A 17,549-nucleotide genomic window follows, 5' to 3' on the forward strand; every position below is an offset into this window, starting at 1 on the left:
AGAACTGTTAAGAAATAAATACAAAGCACTGTGATTGGACCAAGAGACATGAAATTCCAGTGCTGATTCTGAAACCTTCTAGTGTGACCTTTGACAAAACTTTTTAGGTCTTGCTGTTCCCAACTTAAAATCCAGCAGAATCTGGAGTTCCCGTTGTGGCTCAGCGGAAACAAATCTGACTAGGAACCATGAGGTTGTGGGTTTGATCCCTGGCCTTGCTCAGTGGGCTAAGGATCTGGCATTGCCTTGAGCTTTGGTGTAGGTCGAAGACGTGGCTTGGATGGTGTTGCTGTGGCTGTGGCGTAGGCCAGTGGCAACAGCTCCGATTTGACCCCTAGCTTGGGAACCTCCATATGCCGTGGGTACAACCCTAAAAAACAAACAAACAAAAATTTAAAAAAGAAGAAAAAATAAAATAAAATTCTGAGCAGAATCAAATACTAGACTTTAATATGTACCCGAGACCCTGTCTCATCTCTCGTGCTTGGTATATTATCTGACCCCTATAAAGAGATCAACATATAGCTTTTGAATTTATATTATAAAAAACTGAAACTTTTTCCAATAAGTTTGTAAAAGTATTATTTTTTCCAAAGATTCATTGATTCTATTTGCCCAACATTAGTTAAGTCTAGTGATTGAAAAAAAATCTATGCTTTGAATTTATAAGACTCTTAAACCAATCCTTTTTCCTCTACTATGCATCAAGTGCTATACTAAATGGAAAGCCTAATAGAAATTGTAGTATTTATATATTTAAATAATTGGTCAAGCACATAGTTATACTCCATGAAGGCCCTTGGATAGTTTTTATTAATATCATTTAATAGCCTTATTTAGAAATAACTGGTAAACTGCATCCCACTAATCATATTCTTCAGAGTCACCATTTTATAAACTCCAGGTGAAATAAATGGAATGAGGCCTTTCAGGAATCATTCTGGATATGAGAGTCAGGCGAAAAGATGGATCATGGGACCTCTCAACAGTGAAACAGACAACAAATATTTGGTAAAGTGGAGCAGAACAAAATGAAAATGTTTTGATAATCAATTAGGTAATTCTAGCCAGTGAGACATCAATACATCAGTTCAACCTGATATATCTTAATTATTTATAAAATAATCTTTTCCCAGAATAGACTGAAGACACTTGCAATCATTTAATAAGTAGTGATCAAACCTATATTTTGAGCTAGATGTTGTACTAGTTGTGTTGGGGAGTTAAGGAAAAAATAGGGTATATTCTGTTATCTAGTTGTTTACAACATAGATTTGACTAGCACATGAAGACAAATTCTCTGCAATCAGCAACTAATACTGCTAATACAGAGTCTAGATGTAACCATGCAGAGCACTCAGTAAGGTTTTCTATAGAACCAGGAATGAAGTATGACATATATAATAATAATTAGTCATACTTGTCCTTTTCAGAATCCTACATGCAGGATTGTGCCTACATTTGTGGTCCCATGTAAGGCTCACAAGGGCCGTAGTTCTCCAGTAATGAGTATTAATTACCATGTGAAATGGACTTTGACTAACACTCAGGAGGAAGCTATCTCAGAATCTCTGGATTACTGTTTATATTATTTGACTAACTTAAGTCACATTTGACCAAAAATGTGGTTTGGGTAGAACTGACCACTTATTTTGAAATCATGTGGCTACTGCCTTGGAGCATAGTTTTGCCATGAAAACAAAACAAAACACTTTTAAATGAAACATAACAGACTGTCCCTGATGAGAGTGCAAGAAAAAAAAAAATTGAGAATTATTTCTGTAAAGTTTTTTAGGTATTATGTTATGAGTTAATAATTCCTCTTTATTCTTAATTGTTTGAAAGTCATTATGTACACCCAGAGATAATTTATACATCAACAAAATTGTGTATGCTATGCTTTGTTCGAAATGTACCAATAATTTGAGGAGAAACACATTTTTTTATACTCTACATCAAAAAAATCCTAGTTAGAAAATAAGTTGACCTGACCTTCTATTATTTTACCTAAATTGCTTAGTATTTTTCAAGTTATTTTTATTACTTAATGAACTGTATTTGGTTAAAGGACCCAGATCTGATGTCTAGACTATTGAAAGTGAATATGTTATTTTCCATTACTAAAATCGATTTCACACTAATTTGAGCCTCTCCTTTCCACCAAAGGGCTAGCTGTTGCTAGAATAAAGAACTGGCAGTGGCAAATGAGATATGCTGTGGACTAATTAAAAATAAGTTTTAAAATATAACAAAATCATAAAGCTCACAAAATGAACTCCCCTAAATGGGTGCCCCTGTTTGCTAGGGCAGTTTCAGTTTTTATTTTTGTGCTCAGTGTCCTGGTTTGGATGAAAAATTATATGTGGTAACCCTAGCTATACTTATCCATATTGTACTGACAAGTGGCACATAAATACTGAGAGTAATTCATCTGGAAAAATCTAATCACTACTCCTGAAAGAGTTTAAAATAGTTCTTATTTCTAGGCTAGTATTAGCTGGTATATACTCTGGATATGAATTGTGGATTTATTCTGAAATGCTTCTTATTTGCTGAGTATCAGTCTTGATTTTGAAAATAAATTGTTTAACTTTTGTGTTTATGCGTGTTGACCCAAGTAGCATTTGATTAAATGACCACATATTATATTTTGCTTAAAAGATTAATAATTAAGTTATAGAGATGCCAAATGGCATGAATGTTTTCCCAGTACAGACTATTTTATTCCACTATTGTCATATTTATATAACTTGTAAAATTATTAGCAATTTATATTCTCTTTTCAATAATTGATTCATGTTTAACATCACTATTGTATACAGTGAAAGCTTTTAAATATAAGGAAATGTGTAACTATAATACATATATTAAAGAATTATATTAAAGAATAAACAATGTATCTGCCTAAGAGTTCTTTACACCTTTGAGAAAGCTATCATTTTTTTAATACTCAGCTTCGAGGAATTGAGTGTTATCTACAGTCTCATCCTGCCATCTAGCGTTAAACATTCTCAAATTACCAAAGTTGCTCTCTAGATGAAGTAATAATGCAATTGTCTTTTTTTTTCTTTAAAGAAAAATCCCAATAACTTTGGAAGACTCCTAAGAAAACATTCTGATGATGTTTTGAGATGACTAGAGTTATAATAGACTATACAATCAAAGTAGTATATATAGTGACAAGATGGCAAACAATCATTATAAATGTTAAAATATAAGCAAAACACTACAAATTAAAATGGCATACTAAAGGGTCGGTTAGCTCAGTTGGTTAGAGCATGGTGCTGATAAAATGACATGCCACCTTTGGTCTTTCAGTTAATGTACATGTCACATATATGTACAACATATATATGTAACACACATATATTTAAATATTGTAAAGGATCTAAAGCTGGACAACTCTAAAGCCCATGGCTAGGCCAAAGTAGATTAACTCCTACATACCTGATTGGAAATATGTCACGTTTTTGAAAGCTCACAACAGTGTAAAGTGTTTCTCACATCTGATAAACAAAGCCCTCACTATATTCAAGCATGAAAAATATTTGTTTTACCATTATGTGGTAGAAAAAAAAATCAATGATTAATTGGCTATAAACATGCTCTGGCTTCATACAGCTGACATTTGATAGACAGTGTTTGGGGACATATTAATTACCCCTGAGATCTATCTCTGAAGACAATTGTATCATCAGAAAGCAAGGTTTCTGAACTACAGCCATCCATTAAATACTAATTGATTATCATATTAGTTGATCATCTGCCATGTGACTAAGCATTTGGATAGATACTGGGAGTACAAAATTTGATAATGGAGAAGAGGTCCTACTTTCAAGGAATTTACTTTCTATCCTCAGGTAGACATTGAGAAAAATATACTTATTTCTGCCCTTATTGCTCATATACTCAGATTGCTAAAAAACAATATGTTCAATCAGGACTGAATAGATAGGAAGGGAGGGTGGATGGAGTCTATACTTCTTATAGAACATTTTCTCTCTAGGTGATAGTTACTCTGGAACCTAAAAGTCAAGAAATACAAGATATTCCTTGGCTTAGAAAGGGGCCTGTTCTCCGTAGAGCCAGGAACAGAAGTTGAGAGAAGGATTTGGATTCTTATCATTTAGGCAAAAGGGCTCTTCAGAGGAAAAAACATCCGGCAGCGGTGGGGGGTGGGGAATGAAGCAGGATTGGAAGAATGAGGTGAGCAGGCATGTGGTCTCAGGTGAAATCTGAATTTGGCCTAGTTCATAGGGCTAGGGGTCTGGAGTCTGGAGTGTAAATTGCATGTCAGAGTTGTCCTCCTTTGATGCATGGGAGTCTGTCTTTCACAGCTTCTTCTTAGGTAGTTTTTGTGTGAGCCACTCTGGAAGAGGGAAACATAATTTCTAGGGGAGGAAACAACTATCAGCTGAGGATAATTTGCAGGAAGATACAGCTGGGAGCTATTAAGAGTGAATTCTCCCAGCAACAGGGAGATGAGTGCACCTGCTCAATATGGACGGGGGAAGGCACCAACCAGAATTTGCTAGGAAGACTACTGCAAGTAAGCAAAACCTGTTCAAGTGCTGCACCTTGATTGTTCCTGGAGTTTGGAGACCAGAGACAAGAAGAGTCCCCCGTGAGTATATCAGGACATAGGATGTAGGGCCATTAAGCTGTGATAAGGAATTTGTATTTTAGTCTATTTGCAATGGGTCATGCATGCCAATTCAACTTTTATGCTTTGTTTTGTGCTTTGAATTGTGGGTAGGGGTAATGTGGCTGGCATGAGAAAGCAAGAACAAAATCGTTCCCTGGGAAATGTTTCCCTGTCTTTCTGCAAAGTTATTAGGAAGTTAATGTCAACAGTGTTAACCGTGGTCCCTTACATAGTTATCCTTAAAATTGATTCTCATGGTGTTTGTGATTATCCAGAAAATAAAAATACTGTGGTCGGAGGACTCTTGGGGGAATCATTGTTAAGGAAACATAAAAACAAACTCAACTTTAGGTTGTATAGTTAGTGTGTCTTTACTTAATACTTAGTAGTGCTGCTGCCATCTCTTTTAGGGCAAGCTGAGGAAGAAAAGTAATGTTGTTGATAACTGGCATTCTTCCACAAATGTGCTATATGCTTTGGATATTTTCTTTAACTCTGAGTGAGATTTTATTTTCCCTTTTCAGGTGAGGGAATAGGATCTTAATAAGTTTACACAATTGGGAATTGGTGGAACTATAACTTGAAATTAAAATGTTTAATTTTCAAACCAGTACTCCTTCTTCACAACTTTATTAGCAAAATAGTATCTAGCAAACTACTTCATATATTTTTGGAAGAAAATTGTATGGAATTTAAGTTAAATGATGTTGGTTACTGGGGTTTCAGCTCTATAATTCCACACTGAGAAAAAGACAGTAATCAGTATTAGCAAGATAGGAAAACACAGCACACCATTCAGCAAGTTTATGTTAAAGCATCATCACTAGCTTGACTATTTTTCTATTTAAATATATTTATAATCTGGCTTCTATCTAGAGCATACATTTCCAATATTATTAATATGTGAGTAATATAAGCTTCTGAATATTTGGAAGGATGACAAGGAATAATAGTGGTCATTTTTTTAAACTTAGAAATTCTTACAAACCTAAGATCTATTTCAGTATTTTAAAATGAGTTTTGCATAGGTTCATTTGAGAAATACAAAGAACATTTATTGATTTTTACCCATTTCATTCATGTTCCACATTAAAAATGTTATTATCTTCTCTTAGGCAATTATCTTGAAAACAAATTATTAAATTGTTAAAAAATTCTCAAATGTACATTTTTTACATTTTCCTCAGTTAATCTTGTTGACAGTAAAACTAATCTACTTTCTCATTTTATAAAACTGTTATTTTAGCAAGCAAAATTTACCTCAAATTTCCTATTCCAACTTTTAATTGCATAATTTATGTGAATAATTGTTACAGCTCAGACTGTATTCTAAAACTTTGGGAAATAATAAATATTCAACCAGTTGTAATATCAATAGCTATTCGTCTTATTGGGTTCTTGCGATGTAGCGACCATGCTAAATACTTTACATGTGTGCTCTCATTTACCTTCCTAATTATATCACAAGGAAGAGGGAGTCAGTGATAACAAGTCTTTTTAAGATCAAATCCAAATTGATTTGGATCCAAGTGCTGTGTTATTATTGTATATGATTGGGTGTTTTATGTTTTTCTTCAACAATACTTAAAATACTCTTCGTTTTAGGCTGGCAGTTTATGATCAGTAGATATAAGAGAACCTTCGGGATTTAAAGATTTCTTCCAAATTAAAGGATTGTGTGTGTATGTGTGTAGCTTATAAAGGAAAAAAAGTAATAAAGAGATATGCAAATGGTTAAATAAAAATTTTCCAAGCATATACTTAGCTTTGTAATTCCACAGACTTTCTCATTGAACAGTGGCAGATATTTTGAGTTTAAATGGTAGTTGTTTATTTCTTCATCTCTAGAGTAGAAACTTCTTGGCAAGATGGATCATTTAGGTAGCTCACAGCTGTTCACATTTTGAAACTCTCTGGAAATCTCCCTAGAGTGATTTGCAAACTTTGTAGAACATTCTGTTGAGAATGGGGAATATGTTCAAAAAATTGACTTTTGAAAGTCAAAATTCATGCTTTCTGATTCCAAAAATTGACTAAGAAGGAAGTAGCAGCTTTCTCTGGCTTCTAATTTGAGAGCACCTGCAGCTTAAGAAGGGGAGGTCAATAAATTGGAATTACACCCTTTGTGAAAATACAGATTAAATGTGGATTAACACTGCAAATATACCCAGGTTCATCACTGACTTATCTGATGTCTCATAATTAGTGAGGAACAACAAATTATCAGTAATGTTGACAGGAATGCATTAATTCTGGCTGAAATTGGATTTGCTTAAAATTTATTAGAATAAATTATAGATTGAAATAAAATATTTTGGTACTAAAATAATTTGCTTTTCACTAAATTTTGCTAGTTTTTAAAGAATGATTTAAGAAGAAATTACTCTCAAAATTGTTTCAGAACTTTCTTTGAGCTTGAAATGCCTTGATTACTGTCAAAGTCACATGTATTATTTTCTCTAGAATGCATGTAATTTTGAGAGGGAAAAAAGCTGATGGTTCAGAATTTTTTTTATCTTAAACAAAACCCAAATGGTGAGGCATTTAGAATCTTCCAAAGTGAGTGGGTCTCCCTGTAAAGTAGTAACTTGGAAGTTTCTTATAAAAACTTCTTTTGTTTGGGTGCCAGTTAGGCATGGACAAAGGAAATCTGTTATGGGTGTAATCAGTTTGGATAAGGCAGGCTGCATGCACATAGGCTAGTTTTGGAGGAATATAGCAGACCACTGAAAATAACTTCCATTCTCTACAAGGGATGTGGCTATTACCAAGACAAGGGCCTGGCAGATATTGACTTTTGTTTTTTAAATTACACAACGTCTTCACTGTTTTTTGGGTTTTTTTTTTTTTTTTTTTTTTTTTTTTTGGCTTATATAGTGGTGTTGGAGGCTTTTAAATCACGTTTTCTTAAATGCCAAACTAAGAGTTTTTATAAGCAGTCAAGTCAAAACACTCTAAGTATGAGTAAATATGTGGCTAACGAAATGAGAGGACAAATTCATCCACTAAGTAGTGTCAGTACTTATATAAGAAACAGTATCTTGTAGTTCATACTTCAGAACTTTTCCCTACAGCCTTTGATGGAAAGTGAAGACATTAAACAACTTTATTTTAATTAACTTAAAATTTTCAGCAAAGTACTCCAGGGACATAATTGAAAAATCAATTAGCACTAAAGACATATAACAAGTAATCAGCTATTCCTCATCCTTCAGACTTCCACATTCAACTTTATTCTGGTTTCCTTCCATTCTGTCAAGGGACATTTAGCTTCTTTCCATGTCTTGGCTATTGTGAACAGTGCTGCAATGAACACAGGGGTGCATGTATCTTTTTGAATTATAGTTTGGTCTGGATATATACCAGGAGTGGGGGTTGCTGGACCATATGGTAGTTCTATATTTAGTTTTCCATAGTGGCTATACCAGTTTACATTCCCACCAACAATGTAGGAGGGTCCCCTTTTCTCCACAGCCTCTCCAGCATTTGTTATTTGTAGACTTATTAGTGATGGCCATTCTGACCCATGTGAGGTGGGTCCTCATTGTAGTTTTGATCTGCATTTCTCTAAAAATTAGTGATTCTGAGCATCTTTTCATAGAACCTTTTTATTTTAATTTATTTTTTTGTCTTTTTGTCGTTTTTATAGAGCTGCACCCACGGCATATGTAGGTTCCCAGGCTAGGGGTCTAATCAGACCTGTTGCTGCCAGCCTATGCCTGAGCCACAGCAATGCCAGATTCGAGCCGCATCTGCAACCTACACCACAGCTCATGGCAACGCTGGATCCTTAACCCACTGAGCAAGGCCAGGGATTGAACCCACAACCTCATGGTTCCTAGTCAGATTCGTTTCCACTGCACCATGACAGGAACTCCATAGAACCTTTGTAGATTGGCTTCTTTCACATAGTAGTATGCATTAAGTTTCCGCCATATCTTTTCATGGGTTGGTGGTTCATTTCTTTTTGGCCTTGAATAATATCATGTTGTCTGGATATACCATAATTTATCCATTCATCTACTGAAGGACATCTTGGTTGCTTCCACATTTGCGCAATTGCGAATAAAATTGCTATCTGTGTGAACGTTTTTATGCATACCTACATTTTCAAATCCTTTGGGAATACCAAGGAGCATGATTACCAGATGGTATAGTAAGAGTATGTTTAATTTTGTAAGAAATTATGAAACTGTTTTCCAAAGTGTCTGTGCCATTTTATATTCCTACCAGCAGTGAATGAGTTGTTCTTGATTTTTTCATATCTGTCTTTGCCACTGTTTGGTGGTGTCACTTGTACCTGGTTTTGACCATTCTAGTAGGTGTGTAGCTCATTATTGTTTTAATTTGCATTTCCATGATGACATAAGATGTAGAGCATCTTGTCTTTTTTTAATATATACTTTATTTATTTATTTATTTATTTTCCACTGTATAGCATGGGGACCAAGTTACACATATATGTATACATACTTTTTCCTCCCAATTTTTGGGTTGTGATGTAAGTATCTAGACATAGTTCTCAATGCTACACAGCAGGATCTCATTGTAAATTCATTCCAAGAGCAGTAGTTTGCATCCGTTAACCCCAAGCTCCCGATCCACCCCACTCCCTCCCTTTCCCCCCAGGCAGCCACATGTCTCTTCTCCAAGTCTATGATTTTCTTTTCTCTGGAAACATTCATTTGTGCTGTATATTAGATTCCAGTTATAAGTGATATCATATGGTGTTTATCTTTCTCTTTCTGACATTTCACTCAGTATGAGAGTTTCTAGTTCCATCCATGTTGCTGCAAATGGCATTATGTCATTCTTTTTTATGGCTGAGTAGTATTCCATTGTGTATATATACCCCATCTTCCTAATCCAATCATCTGTCAGTGTACATTTGGGTTGTTTCCAGCTTTTGGCTATTGTGAACAGAGTTGCAGTGAACATACGGGTGCATATGTATTTTTTAAGGAAAATTTTTTCTGGATGTATGCCCAAGAGTGGGATTGCTGGGACATATGGTAGTTCTATGTATAGATTTCTAAGGTACCTCCATACTGTTCTCCATAGTGGCTGTACCAGCTTATATTCCCACCAACAGTGCAGGAGGGTGCCCTTTTCTCCACAATCCCTCCAGCACTTGTTATTTGTGGACTTATTAAATGATGGCCATTCTGACTGGTGTGAGGTGGTATCTCATGGTAGTTTTGATTCGCATGTCTCTAATAATCAGTGATGTTGAACATTTTTTCATGTGCTTGTTGACCATCTGTATATCTTCCTTGGAGAATGGTCTATTCAGATCTTTTGCCAATTTTTCCATTGGGTGGTTGGCTTTTTTTGCTGTTGAGTTGTAACAGAAATAAAAGCAAAATGAACGAATGGGACCTAATCAAACTGACAAGCTTTTGCACAGCAAAGGAAACCAAAAAGAAAACAAAAAGACAACTTACAAAATGGGAGAAAATAGTTTCAAACAATGCAACGGACAAGGGCTTAATCTCTAGGATATAGAGCATCTTTTCATGTGCTCGTTTGCCATATATATATGTTTTTTGAGGTAACTATTATGGTCTTTGGCCTATTTTTAATAAGTTGTTTCCCTCTTGTTGAGTTTTAAGAGTTCTTTGTATATTTTGGATACAAGTCCTGTACCAGATGTGTCTTTTGCATGTATATTCTCTGAGTCTTTGTCTTGTCTTCTGGTTCCTAGATATTGCCTTTTGCAAAGAAGAAAGAATTAATTTGAATAAAGTCCAGCTTATCAGTTATTTCTTTCATGGATCATGCCTGAAGCCAAGACTTTAATTCAATTCTTTGAGGTAAGAGAGTCCAAATTCCTCTAGAAAACTTTACTCTGAGAGGATGTGGGCTTTAAATTCACTCTGGAAGTCATCTTGAAATCCTGTAAGATTAGAAAATAATGGCAAAAAATGTTGGACAGCAGAATCAGGGATGAAGGCAGACTGAGTTTTGATGACAATGGTAAGACCCTGAATCCATCCATAGTGAAGTCCAATACCTGTGACCATTTCAATTTTGTGATTAAAAAGTACCCCTGTTTTGCTTCAGATTGTTTGGGTCAGAATTCTTCTATGAGCAAACTGATAAAGAAATCATTTCATAGTCCTAACGCTCTATTTTATTTATTGTGTTATTATTATATGATTAAATGCTTGTGTGCCTCTCTCTCTTTGGTAGAATAAGTTACCATGTTTTTAGAGCTCTTTTATCTTTGCAATAACAAGAGTATTACATTTTATTTTTTGAAGAATAAAAAAAATTCACGAGTATAGCAGTCATACTTTATTTTCCAGGGTAATATATTTTATTTCTTATACTATAAAAAATAAAATCATTTGAGCAGTTTTCAGCATGACCTGTTAATTTTGAACAGAAAATAAGGTCAGTAAATACATATATATTCTGTATAATGTAATTTTATATAAAATTCACAGTTAGATGCATTTGATTATGCAAAACAAAGGCAGACAATACCTTTAGAGGGAATCTTATTTAAAAACACAGTAAAAATAATATTCACATGCATTAAACATTGCAAACCATCTCTCAGTGTGTGTGTTTCTTAAGTAATGAAGCCATGAATAGTTGTTAGGGGAAATAACTCAATAGTGTGCTGTTTATTTATTTGTCTTTGGTGGCAATTTTTCACTTGACCTAACAAGATTGCACCCTTTATATAAAGCTATTGCTATCCATGTATAAAAGACAACAGACATATTTTATAAGATATTTTGATTTTCAAAAGTTTTGCATTCCACAGCAGAGACTAAGTTTAAGGCAGTTACTTATGCACTGTATATTTGAAATCAATTTATAAAAAATTTCTTAAGTGAACAAATTGATACTATTTTGTAACAATGTAATTTTTATGCCATAGAATGTATGTTAGGACTTTTCATATTTTGTCTCAAAATATAGTAATTTTATAGTTCACATCAGCTGGACCCTGACTTCACATAAATGGTCTGGAGAGGATCATATTTTTAAATAGGAAATCAGCATGAATAAACTAAGTAATGAAATATATGTTCAATAAACAGTGAATATAATTTTAACTAAAGTGAAATAATTATGAAAAAGTAGTGTAGCTATGTCCAAATAATATATAAAGTGAGGGCTGGGGTAGGGTTAAGTACCAATTAGTGAATCTTTTAAGGATTTTGAATGATGGAGAAATGTATTAATTAATTCTTAGGAACTAAATCAATACTAATGTTAAAAATTCAGTAGAGGTAAAAAGCCTGGGAGTGAGATGAAATTTATGAAAAAAGGAAGCAATAGTATGTAGAGACTGATTAGATGTAGTATATAAGGAAAAATAAGAAATCAAAATTAGGTTAAAACTTTCAAGCCCAAAGAAGAGGCAGAATTAATAATACCATTGCTATAGAGAAGACATTCAGCTAAACTAAATGGGTAAAATAGTTGTTTCTAGATGACAAGTTCAAATTTAAATGTGAAAATTGAGGTAGAATGTGAAATGTCTAGGAGTCGAGATAGTAAACTGCACATGACTCAGCAGAGGAGGAAGGGTTTAGATATGGATAAAGTGAATTATCTCCAGAGAAATGTTATTTAAAAGCCTAAGAGTGAATAACATATTTTTTTTTCTAATAGAATCTTCCTTCTGATAATTTTCTCTTCCTTTTCTACAAAAATAACATGCCTTTCAAAAAAATGCACAAATTATAAATGAATAGATTTTGGAGTTCCCGCTGTGGAACAATGGGACTCGTGGCATCTTGGGAGTGCTGGGAGAACACTGGTTAGATATCTGCCAGGTGTAACGGGTTAAGGATTTGGAGTTACCGCAGCTGTGTGGCTGGGATCTGACCCCTGGCTGGGGAACTCCATATGCTATGGAGTGACCCAAAGAGAGAGAGAGAGAAATAGGCTTTAGGAGGTTTAAATATTCTTGCTATTTTTGGTAAAATAAAATTTTGTCAAACAATAAAATTTAGAAGTACATACACAGAATTTCCTTTTGATTGCCATTAAAAACTTCCCATTCTCACCAAGTTTCTTCTTATCATGATCTGTACATAATACACAACTATTCAATCATCTTTACTGGTATTTACCAAAAGCAAATAAAAGTTAAATCAATCAAAATCAGGCAGGCACGTGACACAGAGTTGGCTCTCTTTGTTCAGCTATGGTTTGGCTCAAGATTGTTCCAGGTACTAGTTAGTACTAAAGGAGAAAAAAATATGTCTAAGTAGGAAAACACATGATAGAATCTGGTTATTACCAGATCTTTCCAAAAGCACAACTGAGTAATCTTTATCAGAAGACAGTGCTTGTAACCATTTTAAATGTGAAATCCCCAGTCCACTTGATCTTTAATAGCTGTATTTCTTAATTTGGATATATGCTATTAAGAATATCATTGTATACAATATCAAAACAAATAAGTAACAATATATTCTCAAAAAGATAAATCACCGAATGGTAAAACAGACTGATTTGATATTGCCAGTAGTAATGATAATTTGTGGTTAAATGGCAGATAGTTAGAAAGGGATCCAGAGAATAAGTAAATTAATAGTAGAAAATTAATAAATTATAGCCCTAGCATAAGTAATTTGACTAGATTAGAAAAGGAACTCTGATTCAAATGTATTAAGAGCAGGTAATATATGCATAGATAATCCATGAAAATGTTTATTAAAAGATTTCAGGAGAGAAAACTATAGGAATCATAATGAAAAGTTTTATCCAAAATATTTAGTAGAAATAATGTTGAGCTGTAATAAATTTATATCTTTTTAACAAAAATTTCTTCATATACTATTTTCACTGGCTGCTTCTTTCTTTTTCTTTTGGTTTTAATTAATCCATCTTTTGATATTCTTTGGACAAAACCTACAAAAGGAAGATAAATTTATGCATGATAAGGTAAACAATAAAACATTTAATCTGAAATGCATTCAGCTTTTAATATTTAAACCCCCCAAAATATGTAATTGGTTTAAAACCCTTTAATTTGTCTATGTCATTGTATAAAACCATCTCTTTCTAAGGAAGTCACTTTGCACACATGAGTTAGCAAAAATGGGTAAATGTTATTGATTTTTATTATTCCTCTTCAGTTAAAAATTAATGCTCATTTTATTAAAGAAGATATATGGCTATATATAGTTAGTAGAATTTTAGATGATTTTTATTTACATATTAATACTCTATAAATAGGCATCATTTTTATATTTGGAAGAAAATAAATACATTGAGGGTTTATGCATTAGAATGCTTAAAGATATTTTTGTGTAATCCTTTAAAATGAAAACAGTATATGGGATTGGCAGTGTCTTGGGAATGCTGGGATGCAGGTTTGATCCTCTGCCCGGCACAGTGGGTTAAGGATCTGACGTTGCCACAGCCTGGGAACTCCATATGCCATAGAGTGGCCAAAAAAGAAAAAAATTAAAAATTAAAAAAAGGAATTGCAGTTAACATACCTGGGAATATTATCAAAATATAGTTGGAAGGGGAATATTTATTAGTTAATTCATAATACTGTTTCTTATAAATAGAACTAATTTCATATCTTCATAGATTAAAATTCATTCTTAATTTCAATACAATTGTTATTTTAAACACCAGTGATTAATAGGAATCATGTCCTCTATACCTTTTTTACAAGTCTTAAGACATGCTTTTTTAGAAGTAAAATTATTTTCATTCCCTCCACATCCACTGTACTTAAAGGGGCGGCATTTCCCAATGACTGAATTGTAGTAGAATCTGCGTTCATTGGCTTGACATAATCCTCTGTCTGCCGGGGTCAGACACCAGGAGGGGCCGTAAAATTCTAAGAATATCAAGAAAACATGGTAAGCCATATATGATAGTTAATCTGAAACTTAAAATATTGTTTATAGTTTAGTCTTGTGGCATGTTTATATACAACAAAAATCTGAATAAATTAAAGTATTACTTAGTGAAATTCATGTATTTCAAATCCAGGAAAATGCCTAACCAGTCTCCAAGTGTCCAATATACTGAGACTTTCTCCAATAAATATAAATGTAGATACATTTGTTAAAGTATTGTGATTACTCTCTATATAACAAAACTAGTTGTACATAATATAAGCAATTGCTATTTAATAATTTAATTCATGAAAATGTATTAACCGTATCCACTTAAAAAAATCATTAATGTTTACATGTCATTTGTTCATGAGTATTCAACTTTGGGGAAAAGTCCTGATTAGCAAAATCCTTATTCATTGCATGATACAAACTGAAGCAGAGGAAGCGTTCTGTCCCTGACTTAAGTTCTGAATGCTATAAAAACATATCACACTTTAAAGTGCAGGCAATCTGGGTACAGTAAATTTTAACCTTAAGCTTTGAAAACGGAGCCCAGAAGAGATGATTCGGCTTAGTGCTAAAGTTTTCTTATAAATTGAACCATCAGTTCTAGATGAGCTAGATATTTTTGCAAAGGAAGGAATGTTACTAAAACCAGTAATATCATTTACAGGTTTTAACCAGACAGACAGACTGTTAAATGCAACACACCACTTTCAAAAAGAGAGGGGAAAAAGTGCAGCTAGAATAATGAAAGGATCACTCATTTCCTTAAGGCAAAGTAGAAAAATGGTTTCAGCCTAATGGTAGTTTTTAGCCCCTTCTGGAATTCCTATCAGTGAGGGGAATCCGGTACTTTAGTAGCAGAGCTAAACTGCTTGATGTAAGTAAACCAATATGTTAGGAAAGTTGGTGGATGGTCAGGAATCAGTAAAAGAGAACTTTGATGGCTTTGCCAAATAGTGAGTTGTAGTACAGCAAATGCGAAAAAGATTTGCTAAGTATACAATATTGGCATAAAATAGCATTTTGAGGAATCCAGTAGCAATGAAGGAAAATGGATTGGGCAAAAAGCAAGAAGTGGTTTCATAGCAAGTGAAGCCCAGGTGAATAGACTACAAAAGAAATAAACAATTTGAGAAAAAAAGAAAAATTTTAAATTGATAAACACAATTTTATATCCTCTTGCCTTCTATATATTTAAAAATTAGTGTCTTGATATAATGTCTCATGTAGTAGAGGAAGTCTAGAAAATGTAAGAGAAGGAGTGGGAATGCTATGGTAAGAATTTATGATAAAACATTTTAGAAAGGTGATATTCTGTGTCAAAATTCAAGAACTAAAATCACATTAAAATTTTTTGTATTAGTCTTTGACTGGGTCTATAGACACTGTGATTTTAAAAGAAACTCCTATGATCTATACTAAAACATCATTCAAAAATCATGTAGTCTTAACTTATGTTTTACATCACCCCATTGGGGTTATGGTGTATGATTATTGCCATCATAAATCAAAACTGAAATGTATTTGGTGAGAATGTGTGCTTAATTTTCTATCAAATGTTGATGTCTCCTATTGCCAGAAATGGTTTATGTGAGAGGAATTTTCCAACAATCTAGGAGAGATATATTATAATTGAGTCCTCCTATTGTATAAGATTTTCTAGTATATATGTTATGGATTCTCATCAATCCATAGCCAAGAATATGATATGGTTATCAATTGCCATCAGTTTAGTTCTAATTCCATAAGCTTCCAAAGTCATCACTTATGTTCAGAAACAAATGAGATATCCCATAAGCAAGTAGCCTGATTTGAGAAACAGAGAAAACAGAGGAAATTGCTATTCTTTTAAAAATCATTCTCAGAAAGCAACCACGTATGCTTTATAGCAGATGTGTAAGTAGATGTTATGATTTGTGCATCAGTTTCACTTTAGCATTTTGTACACAAGATGTATTAGCCCACAGTAAGTTGAAGATAATATGGATGTACTTGTTAGTTGCACACTTCTTTACAAATATTAGTTGTTATGTCTTAATAGCAATGCCCTACCTAAAGTTCCTTATTCCAGGACAGAATTTTCTGATGACAGGAAGAAAAAAAAATCATCCTTCTTTTGCCTAACACACAACCTACAGTAAAAGTGGCCCCATTAAAAAAATCAGTGCTATTTCAAGATGAGAATAAGCTGGCTTGGTATATCTGCAAGCACAGTCCCTAGACTAAAGGTACAAGGAATGTGGTTATCATAGGCCATGATCCTGGAATATCAAGTGAAAGCTAGAACCAAAATTGTCTTTCCAGTGGGATCTGAAACCATGGAGCATATACCACAGTTTGGGGGAGGATATAAGCTATAGCTTCTGTCTACCTTTGGCTACCAGTGTTGCAACAGGTTGCCACTCACCACATCTACTCAGAAACCAAAGGATAGAACAAGAAGAAGGCAGAGGATTGGTTTGAAAGCAAAGAGACAGTTAATAGCACAGATTCATCAGAGTTTCACTACCTGTGAAATTGTTCCAGACATTAGATTGCCTCTAACTGAAACTCTCCATAACTTTTGAATCAGAAGATGTCTGTAATGTTGCTTTTTGATCGCCTGGGATCCAGTGTGCAGACTTCTTACCAAATATCAGCTTGTATTCAGAAAGTGTCTATGTTTGACCTGATGACAGTTGCTTGTCTATCTCATTTGTTTGTCCTATTTTAATCACTAGCTACACAGATCATCAAACAGAACTCATATTTGATCCAGATCAATATATAGAAATAATTTTTTTTTAATCTTTTTAGGCCTCCACCCATGGCATATGGAAGTTCCCAGGCTAGGGGTTGAACTGGAGCTGCACCTGCTGGCCTACGTCACAGCCACAGCAACAACGCAGGATCTGAGTCGCGTCTGTGACTTACACCACAGCTCACGGCAATGCAGGATCCTTAACCCACTGAGCAAGGCCAGGGATTGAACCCATATCTTCATACTAGTTGGGTTCATTACTGTTGAGCCACAATGGGAACTCCAAGAATATTTTAATACTGAGTTAAAGCTTGAAATTAATCACTAA

The 17,549-nt window shown here is 33.9% G+C and overlaps 1 protein-coding gene and 1 long non-coding RNA gene across 6 annotated transcripts in view; one reads left to right on the forward strand and one right to left on the reverse strand.

Moving 5' to 3' along the window:
* The window catches only part of LOC106506297, a 470,369-nt gene continuing 463,156 nt past the window's right edge, over positions 10,337 to 17,549 (forward strand). The window contains exon 1 of the long non-coding RNA XR_002339164.1: positions 10,337 to 10,458. This is a non-coding gene — a long non-coding RNA (uncharacterized LOC106506297). The remainder of the gene's footprint in view (positions 10,459 to 17,549) is intronic.
* TFPI (tissue factor pathway inhibitor) overlaps positions 10,939 to 17,549 on the reverse strand; it is a 64,880-nt gene continuing 58,269 nt past the window's right edge. For 4 of the 5 annotated variants that reach the window (XM_013984329.2, XM_013984326.2, XM_013984328.2 and 1 more), the window contains 2 exons: positions 14,292 to 14,471; positions 10,939 to 13,525 (listed from right to left, as the gene is read on the reverse strand). In XM_013984329.2, coding sequence (XP_013839783.1) covers positions 13,419 to 13,525; positions 14,292 to 14,471 — 287 coding nt within the window. In that variant the 3' untranslated portion in view covers positions 10,939 to 13,418. 5 annotated transcript variants of the gene reach the window in all.

Source organism: Sus scrofa, chromosome 15 (genome assembly GCF_000003025.6).
Source record: "Sus scrofa isolate TJ Tabasco breed Duroc chromosome 15, Sscrofa11.1, whole genome shotgun sequence".
NCBI lineage: Eukaryota > Metazoa > Chordata > Mammalia > Artiodactyla > Suidae > Sus > Sus scrofa.